The following is a 12705-nucleotide window of genomic DNA, read 5'->3' as shown; positions in this document are numbered from 1 at the left end:
TGTGTGTGTATGCACATCTGCCTTACGTTAGACTGCAAGCTCTCCCTGTTGGAAATCATCTGAGGTGGGAGATTGTCTAATTGCTAGCCCATGGGGCTTTTAGTCTGTGGTGAGTACTCCTAGGGACTAAGATACATTAGGAATAATAATAGTAGTAGGCAGACCTGATTTCCTCGGATTAATCTGAAATCTCTTTAGAGACATTCAGGAAGACCATGGACAGCTTTCTCTTGGAGTTGCTGGCTGTTTTTCTGTCTACAGGTTTCCCATAAAATGTTTGTCACATTGCCAAGCTTCTCTGTTTCTTTGTATGCAAAGTGCTTTGAAGAGAAAATCTCTCAATAACCAGCAGTATTTCTAAAACATGCTGCTGTCGGAAGGTGAGGTGTGATTTTTTTTTATTATTATTATTATTTTTTACTCCAGATACCATTCAATATGAAAAGGAAGTGCTTGCCTTTGTAGGGTCAGTGTTCTGGTACAAGGTTTTTAATGTGTTTGTGTAAGATTTACTCTTTTGTAGCTATATTCATATTATTGCTTCGCACGCTGTTTTGAGAATAATTTTAGACAATGTAGGACTTTTTTTCTAAATACACTGATTACGATACCGCCACAGTCAGTGCCCGGCCCCACAGCCCCGCGCTGCCGTCGCCTCTCCTCAGCGGCCCGAAGCGGGCTTGGTCTCGGCTACGCGCAGCGGCCAGCCCCACGGGGACATTTTAGGAGACACGGGGGATTTCCTGAGGAGAAAAAGGACCACGTCCCCTCCTGTGCCCCTTGCGGGGACGGAGCCACCCGTCCCCGTCTGTCCCCTCAGCCCCGTCCCGGTCCCCGCCCGCAGCTGGGTGGCGCTGCCGGGGGCCGGGCGCGGCGCGGGGCGGCCGGGACAAGATGGCGCGCAGCAAGGTGAGGGGAGCGGGGGGGGCGGGGCGGGCAGGGAGCCGTGCCGCGCGGCCGTGCCTGTGAGCTGCCAGCGGGGTTTTCGGTGGGTGCCTGCGGGTGTCTGCCTGGCCTCGCCTTGCCTTGAGGCAGCAGCCCTAGGACGCTGTGTTACGGCACAGGAGGCAGGGCTGCGCCACTCGCCTCCGAAACTGCGGCTGCCGCTTGGCCGCTGCTGGCGGTACAACGTTAATTCGGGGCGACTGCGGTGCTCCTGCCTTCGGAGTGCAGATGTGGCTGTAGCAGCTGCCGGTGCTCTTCCTGAAATAACAGGGATGGTTCTGCCGTATTACGACCGCGAGAGAGATCTGTTGGAGAAAGCTGTGCCGTGGTCTCTCTTGTAGCAGCAGCCTGGTGTCTCAGTTGGTGGTGCTAAAACTGATGTAGCGCTGAGAGGTTGGAGGCAAAGCAGGGCTTCTGTCACTTTCACCCTGAGTGAAGCAGGCTGGTACACCTGAGCTAGCATCAGTGTGGCCCTACAGTTGTACATCCTGAGCATCTTACCATGGTACCTTAGTATCCTACACCTGAAAGTGGCAGTCCTGGATGCTCAGGGATAAGATGCCCAGAGACAGATAAATAACAGATGAAGAGACATATAGAGGAAAATTACTGAAAATTTCATGTGACCAAGAGCCCTGTCCCCTTCCCAAAGAAGGATTCCCTGTTGGGGCAGGGCTCGGTGTTCGCTGCCTGCCAGAAAAGCATGCTGGCGGTTGGTGCCTGAGCATTTCCTGTCCTGCAAAACCGTAGCTCACCAGCACCTGCTCGGCTTCTTTGCTTTCATCTTGCTAGCTGTAAAAAGCATGTTACGCTTTGGACAACAGGATTAATTCACCTGTGTCGTAAGGCAGGACAGCAACAAGCAGTATGTGCAGTTACTGAAGCTGGTGGAGTCATTCTTCAAGCAGCCAGGTGAGCAGTAACAAGGCTCTTAGGAGAAGCCAGAGTAGCCTCGGTTACTGCCCCTATTCTGCTCTTGGCCTCTGCAGGCCTGGCCGCCTCAGCCATTAATTCCTGGCTCCCAGGCAAGCTCCCAGTGAAGGCAGAGCGAGCAATGGGGTATTGAGACAGGTCTAACCTGCTATACGACATGTGGAGACCTGCTGCTGAGCCTTCTTTCCTTCCTCCCCTTGTCTTGTGCAGTGTATGTGAAGGGAGCTAAAGCAATGCTTATTAAAATGACAGGAGGTGTACATGGTATTATTTTGGGGAAAGGAGAAAGATAAAATAGTTTGAGAGCTGCTAATGCAAAGTATTAAACAGTTAAACTGGGCAAACTGTTCCTAGAAAGTTAGTATCTTAAAAATATATTCCTTTAGGGGACATAAATAATCAGGGCTAAATGTTTAAAAGGTACTTATGGGGCCATGCAAACTAGGTGAGGCCAGCCGTTATCATCTTTCGTGTCTATTCATCCCCTCTCCAAAAGCACTCTATACACTTCATACCTCTTGATTGTCAGTTTTCTGCTTTATTGTCCCCATCCTTTTTGGCAGCTTCACTTCGTAGAGATTTGTATGCATTTTGTTTGAAGCCAGTTCCTTATTTTAAAATACTAGGTACTATGTAAATTTCCGTTATTCCAGATAATTTTTTATAAGTGGTGTAATTTAAGCTATTTGCTGTCTACTTGGTAAGATTTTGGCGTGTTTTTAAAGAACCATGGTTTAACCAGTGACAACAGATACGAGCTGGCCTGTTGTCAGTATCTTTGGAGATGCAGGGCATAATTTTACTGAATTCCTCTTGTAGCTTCATTTAGTTGGATTGTAAAATTGCTTAAATTAACCAAGGTAAGTAGAGTCTGTTAAAACTTTAGGGGAAATTAACAAAGCTAGCTGAGTGGACAATACACTGCAGATAATATTAATAACTGTTTAACAACATAACTCACAAGAAGCAATTTGATTTTATTTGCATGCTAGTTTATAAATCAGTTAAGGAGAAGACTTAGGCATTGTTGCATATAGTTCAGTTAAAGCAGTGATTAGAAATGCAAACACGTATGCTAGCTGGTGGGATTTAAACCCCTAAGTTGAAATGGGAATTTGTTCCTCTAATGCGTTAAGAGTACCGCTGTGTGCTGCAGGCACTGGTGCTCACTGTAGAGACACCTCCAGTAGCAATGAGTGTCCTGGCTCTTGCTGGAAACCCTAGGAGTGCAGTCATTTTTGTGTTCTTGAATTAGATCAAGCAAGTTTGTATTGTGTTGTGTGGTTGTACTGTATTGTGCTGGTAACAGTCAAATGAAGCATCTCTGATTTATTTGCTGGTGTAGAAGAGCCTTTAGAATCTGTTATGTGTTCATGGAGTTGAATAGAATTTGCTCTTATTGACAGATTATTGTGTAAGATAGGATTTTTTGTGTTTTCCACCGAGATACCTGGAACGTGGTACAAGATTAAATGATTTGCATTTCAGTGCAGTTGTATTGATTCTGTCCTCCACCATTGGGTCATGTTAACAGTTATTGTAAAAGGAACCAGTAGTGAAGTACTTCGATCATTTTTAGGTTTTGTATATTTAAGGATCTGAACTAACCCCTCTATGCTTATAGTGGCCCTCTTACGTTCTTACTTGGTATTGTGTTTCCTTTCTAGGCAGCCATAGTGCTGTGTCTGGATGTAGGCTGTACGATGAGTAATTCTTATCCTGGCGAGGAGTCTTCACTTGAACAAGCCAAGAAGGTTATGACAAAATTTGTGCAGCGACAGGTATTTGTGACTTTGCAGTGGTGTAAAAAAAAAAAAGGGGGGGGGGGGGGGGGGAGGAGGGAACCCACAGCCAGCCAACCAACCAAAAAAAAAAAACGGTAAAAAGGGAGACAAAACAATGACATCTGTGAAGTTATTTTTCTCATTTACTAATAATTGAAATAAATGAGAAATGAGCAAGAATTACTCGTTTTTCATGTAGAACTAACAGTGCTCTTTCAGCTCTACTTTTATGGGTGAGATATGGCAGTTGAATTGGCCACTCTTCTTTTTCAGGTCGGGGAAAAAAACCAGCTGTTTGTCCAAAATATTTCAGCATTCTTAAGATTTACCACAGTGAAGACTCATCTCAAGAAATGAGTCAACCGATTTTTACTTGTTTTATCCCAGACATGCTCATGTCAGTCTGTTAGTTTAATTTTATCTAAATTAGTGATCTCCCTGTAGGATTGCATTTTGGTAGGATGGAACTGAAAGGTAAATCCACTGTACTTGCTGTTATTTTAAAATCAGTTCAGCTTGCTGTCTGTCTAAAATAGATGTGTATGAATCTACCTGTGTTTTTATATCTGTATTCTATTTTCTCTCCTTCCAGGTTTTTGCTGAGAGTAAAGATGAAGTTGCTGTAGTTTTATTTGGCACAGATGGTACTAGGAATGGCCTTGCCAGTGGAGATCAATACCAAAACATTACTGTACATAGGTCACTAATGCTACCAGATTTTGATTTGCTGGAAGACATTCAAACTGTGATTCAACCAGGCTCTCAACAAGCAGACTGTATCCTTTTGTTGAAGAGCACTTGAACTGACTCAGCTAAGTAGGAGACTGGAAGTCAGTGCTGTAAATTGGGTTCAGGTTTGCCTCCTCACTGTCAGTTAAACTCGGGCCCTGAATCGGTCTTTTTACTGTTTCATCAGATAAATGGGGAAGAGACAAGGTTGCAAACCAGACAGGTCATATAGGAACCTCTTGCACAGTAGATGTTTGAAGACTGCTGAGCTCAAAGCATTGCTTGTTACCTAAAATGCATGTTTGTCAGTGCTGGGGGACGGAAGGGTGAAAGCAGAAGATCATTTCATAGATGAAACACTTCTGTGACATGATTCATGTTCTGAATGAGATTTTTCTTAATTTTGCTTAGTTCTGGATGCAATTATTGTGTGTATGGACTTGCTTCAGAAGGAAACAGTGTAAGTATGTAGCGTAAAGCCCTTTACAGAATTCTGAACTTGCACTTTGGAGTTGATCTGATTTCTTGTATTACAGCATTGTGTAAATATGGAAGATTTGTTTTGTTTTAAATTAACCAACCAACCAACACACTACATGATTCTGTCCTTGAAGAATTCCCAGGAGACATCTAGCTTCTCTGGGTAATCTGTAAACTTTGATTCAATTGGGAACTTCTCAGTAAGATTCATGAGATAACTAACGACATTATACACAGCACTGATGCTTCACTTAAATAGTGTTACTTTTCTTGTGACGTGTTTAAAAAAAATGGTAATTCAGATGTTAAAAAGCACAGAAAAGGCCTACCAAATTTATAGAGGTGGTGGCAAATCTTACAAAGAAAAAAGAAAACAAAACTAGAACGGTGCGTTCAGCCTAGCAAAATAAAGGCTGTTGGAGATAATGTGACTGTTTGTAAATACCCAGCATGTAGAAGATAAATGTGGGAGGTAAACACTGTTTAACCTGTAGGAAAACGTTGGCACAAGAACAAGTGTTACAGAATTGTCAGCAAATGTACTTAGACTGGAAGTGTGACTGTAACTATCAGCGGACAAGTGTTCCAGTAGGAGTGCAGGGAAGGGAAGAGAACCTTACTTCCTCTTAAAAAAGAGATTGAAGACTGCTAATAATATTAAATGATCTAATTGTGAATGCAGAGGACTATACTCTGTGATGCAAGTTTGTATTTTTATGAATAAAGTTAATCTGCATGGAAAGCTGTATCAATCTAACAGTTAAAGTTGAGCCGTAAATTAAAATGATGGTATTTATAGCAGTGTAACCTTGAATACCTATGGAACAACTGCTTTTGTTACTTTGTGGGTAAGTTAAGCAAGCCTGTTCCATTTTTACAAGGACAGATTCACAGCTGCAAAGGAAATACCCAATAAAATCAATAAACAGTCTAATGTATTTTATTAGCATTGTACCTTAATTGTTGAAAATTGGTAGAATTCACTCACTTAGTAGTAGTTAGTGATTTGCAAAGTCATAGTGCAAGAGTCCTCAGTTTTGGGGGGTAGGAGTGTTCTGGGGGAATAATATAAAGATGTAAACTTACCCTAAATGATTAGAACAATGAAAGAGCAGCTTCTTCCTAGTATTTTTTTGTTGCTGTTACAAATATATTATTATAGTTTCATTTTTTGTAAGCAAAGAATTAAAAAAGGCCTTCTAGATAATATTTCCAACATATGTAAATGTTCTTTTTGTATTTTAAGAGGAAAGAAATTTGAGAAGAGACACATTGAACTGTTTACAGACCTTAATAGTCCTGTCAGTGAGGATCAGCTGGAAATTATCGTTGCTAACTTGAAGAAAACAGGAATTTCACTTCAGTTTTTGTAAGTATGGATTTAGCTGTTGTACAGAATGCCATTTTAAAGGGAACTAGTTATTCTTTTTAATAATGACCTTGAAGGACCTGGTGATCATTTGGTATATTGTTTCTAAAGAGGAGTACCAATATGTAATATGTTTGTTATAAGTACTTATATGAATTACACGTACCATGAATTCCAGTTATGAACCAAATCCTTTTGATCAGATTGTTTCTTTCCTTTCTGCAGCAGTCTCTCATATTTAGGACTGTTGCCCTCAGACACCCTCCTCTATGGGCTTTCTTCAGTTCAATTTCTTAATACATCTTGTTTTTTGATCTGCCCTGTCTTTACTCTCTTATCCCTCCTTCTTGGTAGACATCTTTACTGAAGTATGATGCCCAGAATTGGTGCAGCACTCTAGTTAAGACAATACCAAAGCCAAGTAGACCTGAAGTATTAATTCATGTGTTTCGCAAGCCATACGGCTCTTTGTACTTCTGACTGCAACTAGGTAGAAAATGTGAATCTTGATGCAATTTTTGTTTTGTTAGTTTTGGTCTGAATTAGAATAATCAATTTTCTGATTACTACTCTTTGTGTTCTTAGTCTGCCGTTTCCAGTGAATGATGATGATGGAGATGGAGATACAAGTGCCAGCGTACGTTCTCATTTGCACCAAAACCCTTTCCCAAGAAAGGGGCTAACTGAGCAGCAGAAGGAAGGAGTTGATGTGGTGACCAAATTGATGCATACTTTGGATGAAGGAGGAGGGCTGGAAGAAATTTATACTTACAGGTAAACTTGGTTAGTCCTCTTTATCATGCTCTAAACTTACTTTCTGTTTTCTCCCCCAAAAGATTAAATGAATTAAATAGCCACTTCCAGTTTCACTGAAGTCAGTGAATTTTATAACTTGGTACCTTCAGTCCCTTTCAAACAGCTTTGTATGTAGCTCTAAAATAGATAGAAAAGCTTACAGATTTCAGTGGAAAATTATTTGTCTTACATATCTATATTTAAAGAAGAAAACTGATTTTCCTTCATCTTCAATGTCTGAGCATCTTTGAGGGAAGGCTTCTGTAAATGAGATTTTTAAAGCATGTTTTTGAAATAAATAAGGAATTTGTGATATGGTGCATTTGCATTTAATGATAGCCTTTGTTTCTTGGTCTGAGACTTCTTGTAACTTGCTTGTTTGTCAAGCTCCCGCAACTGTTTTCGTTGTTGTTGTTTGTTATTAATCATTTTATTTGTGAAGTTTCCTTTGCTCACCCTGCCCAGCTGATCTGGTTTGTATAACAGCAGTCAACTAAACTGTTGCTTGAGCAGTAGTGTTATACTACTCTGCAGGGCAGCCTGAGTCCGTAGAAAAAAGCAGGTTTTGTCATTGCATCAAAATATTGTCTAGAGAAGCAGTATCTTTCTGGGCCCGTTTATCCTTTAGAATAATCCATATGCATTAAGCTATGATGTGGCTTGCCCCCCCTCCCCCCCCTTTTTTTTTTTCCACTGCAGGCTCCTGCTACTGTGTAAGCTGTATTTGTGCCATGCTTTGAGGGGTAATCCAAAATCTTTGGTTAAATAGGCATTTGGCTAATAGATGCAAGCTTTAGTTGTTTAAGAATATGTGAGGTTTCAGATGCAGTTAAGTCGCTTATCAAGCTTTAAGAAGTCAGCCTTGCAAAGCTGTCATGATAATTTACCAGCTCAGATACACTCTGTTTTCCTATATTAATTATTCCTGCTGGTAAAAAAAAAAAAAAAAAAAATTAAAAAATTAAAAAAAAAAATCAGTCTTATGGAAATAAATTAGTCATGCAAGGAAAGTAAGCAAGATAATTTTCTTGTGTTGTTTTAGGGTTTGATATTCTGGCTATCAGGCAAGAGTTCCTTCTGTTGCCTCATTTTTTTGGAGGAAGTGTAAGGAAAGCAGAGGAAAAAAGTTTTTAAAGTACTAGTGTGCATTTACTAGTGTTCTGTTGTCTGAATAGCCTTCCATAATAGGGAGTGTTTTTCTTCTATGAATACAAGAAATTAAAAGATAGAATTAATAAATTAAGCTTGGATGACTTTTTTAGGCATTTGTCACTTTCAGGTATTTGATTTTCACATCCCTCCTTGAACATGTTGCAGTAATTTTAATAATGTACTCACAAATTCTTTTTAAAACTCTTATATTGATGTTTCTGTTGTCAGAAAAAATATTTTTTTTTTTCTTCCCTCCCTTCCTTCCTTCCAGGGAAAAGAAAAGGGAAATTTAATGTTTGTCATTATAAAATCCCAATGTGTTTTTTCCTTTCGTAGTGCTTCTGTTAGAATTTAAAAAACCAAACCAAACAACGCTGCTTATGCTAAGAAAGTTGAAAAGTAGAAGAGCAGGTGGAACTCTCTACTAATGTTTTTAAGAGCTGATCTTAATATCTGCTAGACAAACTCTTTCAATGATGAGATGTATGTTTTGGGTTTTATCATGATGTGAAAAAGGTGAGGTCAATGCTGTTTTGCTTCGTCATGCAATAAAAATGACATTGTTTGAGCACTTTGCACTGAAATTATATAGCAAAATAGCTAATACAGTTTGCTATTCTAGAGTGCAACAGTTAAGTCTGTTTGACTTTACTATAATAGAATATAAATCACTTTTATTTCCAGCTTTTAAATTTTGGACTACAGTGCTTAAATTTGAGCAATTGTATAAACACTTCTTGGTATAAGTTCATTGAAGTTCCCTTTTTTTATTTTATGAACTTGCACATATGCTGTTTAGGCGAGAAATATTCAGAGTAACTTGTTTCATTCTGACTGAATGCTCTGGAAATAATGAGTTCATTAGCGCTGTATTAAAAAAAAAAGTCAAATGTTAATTACCACACAAACAAAATCACGTTAATTGAAACTGGATTCTTTATTTCTTCACCTCCACTGCAGAAAACATTTCACCACCTGGAGAAGCCTTTTCTAATTTAGGTTGTTCAGCTAACTACATGCCCTAATTGGGTGAGCACAGATAAATGTAAAATGCTTAATAAGCAGTTGTGTAGTTTCCTCACAAGACCTATAGTGCTGTCTTAAAGCCCTAATGTCACACCGTCATAAAGGCTCAAGATGGGAATAATCTATTGTGCCACCTCTTTTGTTCCTTCCCTTTTCTGACAATGGTTAATGACAAGATTATTCACACAGTTTATTTTATAATGCTTCATGCAGTTTAAATTGAAACAATTGGGCTCCTGCATCTCCTTGAAGAGAGTGTATTATCTGCAATGTTTTATTACAGTTCACCAAAGAGTTCATTTCTGTTTTCTTGATTCCATTGTTTAGAGAGAGCCTGGAGCGTCTTTCAATGTTTAAGAAAATAGAAAGAAGACCTGCAGCATGGTCCTGCCAGTTAACTATTGGTTCCAATTTGTCCATAAGGATTGTGGCCTACAAATCAGTAAGTTCTTAAAATCGTATGTTGTAGTGTACTTTAGCAAGCGGTTAGGTGCAGCTGCATTTTTATTTTAAATTTTTTTAACCTTTAAGGAAAGAGACATTAAACATCCAAAATAATAACGGTAGAGATCTTGTGTTTAGAAGTTAGTGCATCTGAAACTGTGGTTCCCACAGCAACTCTTAGCTGCACCACATTGTACACTATGTTAAAGAACAAAAATTCACGATGTATAGAAATAGAAGTAATTGCTGTCTACACTGTGAAGCTTAATGGTGTTTAAGTTGGTGAACCTGCTCTTGTGTGAAGCTTTCCATTCAGCAGAAATGAAATGTCTGCAGCTCAGTGGGACTTAATATACATTTCTTAACTCCTAGGCATGAGAGGAATTGTGTGTGTGTGTGTGTGTGTGTGTGTAGAACAGGTAAGTTTTACCAGCTATTGTTCCAAATCACATCTATTGCTATTTCAGACTTGAAAAAAGTTTATTTTTTTCAGCTTGTTTGCTTTATACTGTTTGACAGAGCTTGTGTCATCTGTTTCGCTTGTAGTTTTTTTGGTTCCTTCACACAGTGCTAGGAAGAAGTGTATTTAAGCAGAAAAAATGTGCAAAATTCCAGTAACTGAAGAATTATTAGGTAACTGTGTAGTGTGGCGGTACTGATTAATGTTGTGAGATGGAGATTGGTTGGTTTGTTACTTGAATCCAAGACTAGGAGTCTGACCAACATTGTAAGGTTTTAAGATGTATTTAGAAGCAGACATGTATTTGATTTTGAAAGATAGGTGTACTAGCCTTTAAAGAGCTCTCTGCTGCCAGCTTTCTTTTTATACTTATTCATAAATATGTTTGATCAGGATATTCTTCTAGACATGTACAAATCCAGAGTCCCTTCCCAAAGGTGTTCACACACAAAATAAATGAAGCTTGTGAAGGAGCAACATGAACCAAGTGGCTAGTATGAGGTCACATAGCAGTTGGATGAGGGATAGCAATAGACTTCTGATGTCTACTGCCGTAATCCATTCTTTTTCTGTTTTCTGCCCAGTTCTCCATTTTTGTTCTCATTCGTTTACTTCTCCATCAATTTCACTTAAGTAGAGAAGAAAGCTTATTTCTTTCCCTGTAGTTAGGAAACATTTGCTCATTGCAGATATATTTTTCCTTCTTTTCGTTCCCAGTCCTGTAATACAGCTTGTATCTTTTTGTGCTGTTTGGGGAAGTTGCAGTAACATTTTTATGCTGTAGTATGGTAATGCGATGCAAAACTTGGACAAATGGACTTATTGAGTGTTGAGTCTTCTTCTATCATTAACATATACCTTAATGCTTTGTAAAAAAAAGCGCGCGCGTATTTGTGTAGGAAGTAAAATACCTAGCGAGCAAGTTGCATATTAGCCTGTGACTAAAAGACTTTCACAAATGACCTAGCCATGACTTTAATAAACAACCAAGGCAAGAATGCAGTCAGTATGATACAGCTTAATGTTTGACAGCTCTCATACAGATAAAACAGTGTGCTGAAAGCACTACGGTAGCAGTCAGGGATGTTTGTTTTGGCTCTAATTATTCCTCCCTTACTGGCAAAATAATGTAGCACTTGGTCTAAGAATTTTTTTTTGTGTTGTAGTAAGCACTCTGTATCCAACTGAAATGTTAATATTCCTTTACGTTCTCATATAAAGCTTACAGAAGAGAAGGTGAAAAAAATGTGGACAGTTGTAGATGCTAAAACCCTCAAAAAAGAAGATGTACAAAAGGAAACTGTTTACTGCTTGAATGATGACGACGAAACAGAGGTTCAGAAAGATGATACTATTCAAGGTATGGCTCCTTTATGTGCACCCTGGAGGCAAACCAAAGATAATAGATTGTTCTTTTAAATCATCTAAGTGCTTTTTAGTTGTATAGTTAGAAGTCTGTGATATTAGACTGCAAACTCTGTAAGCCATTGGAATACAGAGATAATGAGTCTTTGCATATTCTAAAAATTCTTATTTTTCCTACTAATAGGACTAGCAGTAATAATCCCACCAGGTGGAACTTGGAAGGGACTTACAGCTTACTAAACTGTACTCTGGAAGACCATCTCAATTCTGTAGTCAGTATTCATGCTACCTTTACTCTTCAAATCTTCAGTTGTACTGGTAACATGAATACTTTCATAGCACTGTTTTTGTTTCCAGATAGGCAACTGTTCTAGATATTCTGCAGATGAGAGATAAAACCATTGAAGGAAGGGGTAATGTTGAAGAGCCTTACCTTTAAATTATTAACTTACCTTTCAATTTCATGAGAGGTCTGATTTGAAGTAGTGGTATGCGGAGTACTACTTCTGTAACCATTAGTTTCTTGCTGAGTAGATGAAGTTCATGGGAAGACTAAAGGTCCCAGAAGCATTATGAAATAATCTACTTTTTAAAAGTGGAGTTAATCAATTGTGTATTTTTTTGTTACTGATTTTTTTTCTATCCCGTTTACTCCTTGAGTCCCACACAAGTAGGGCAAACGTATTAGCTACAAAGGGCAGAACTATTCAGATAACAGTATAGAAATTGCTGTTAAAGAATAAAACAAATTGGAAAATGAAGACAAATACTGTGGTTTTTATTTAACCTCTTTCCACTTTAGCAGAGGTGTTTTATAGTAATAGCAAATAAAAATGTACCAACATCAGTGCAATTTTTTTTTTTTTTTTAAACAGAAATAATGGGTAAAAGCTAGCACCCTTTGACTTATAATTTCAAAACTTCTGGTAAATCTAGAAAAAAAATCCACTTTTAATAATGAATATTTCGAAGCCTTTGTGACTGTTCTTTGCTGATGTCCTTGAATGCCCCAGCTGGTAAATGGCTGTGGGATGCTAGTAAACAGAAGCAGTGAACAGTCCCATGTAAACAAGAGAGACCATGAATTTCTGTGTCAGTGGTGTAATATTTTTTATAGGTAAAGAGCAGATGATGCGTCATGGGCTTCTGTGGACATTTTGAGAATTGGCATAATTAGACAATATTTTGCATTTGAAGTACACATACTAAAGTATCTTTTGGTC

The 12705-nt window shown here is 38.8% G+C and overlaps 1 protein-coding gene across 9 annotated transcripts in view; it reads left to right on the top strand.

Moving 5' to 3' along the window:
* Positions 1-12705, top strand: part of XRCC5 (X-ray repair cross complementing 5) — a 49476-nt gene that overhangs the window by 603 nt on the left and 36168 nt on the right. For 4 of the 9 annotated variants that reach the window (XR_014585810.1, XR_014585811.1, XM_083840959.1 and 1 more), the window contains exons 2-8: positions 3546-3659; positions 4255-4438; positions 4803-4851; positions 6118-6240; positions 6826-7014; positions 9541-9655; positions 11339-11477. Coding sequence is in view for 7 of the 9 variants with exons in the window: in XM_083840959.1 (XP_083697085.1) it covers positions 3546-3659; positions 4255-4438; positions 4803-4851; positions 6118-6240; positions 6826-7014; positions 9541-9655; positions 11339-11477 (913 nt within the window). In the remaining 2 variants the exon portion in view is untranslated. Of the gene's footprint in view, positions 1-31; positions 110-174; positions 381-561; positions 910-1753; positions 1858-3545; positions 3660-4254; positions 4439-4802; positions 4852-6117; positions 6241-6825; positions 7015-9540; positions 9656-11338; positions 11478-12705 lie in introns of those variants that run through there. The other 5 variants (XM_083840962.1, XM_083840963.1, XM_083840960.1 and 2 more) reach the window with 5 other exon arrangements.

The sequence above is a fragment of the Anser anser genome (assembly GCF_964211835.1).
Source record: "Anser anser genome assembly, chromosome: 6".
Lineage (NCBI taxonomy): Eukaryota > Metazoa > Chordata > Aves > Anseriformes > Anatidae > Anser > Anser anser.
The sequence above is the reverse complement of the archived record's forward strand: the minus strand, read 5'-3'. Positions and strand labels throughout refer to the sequence as shown.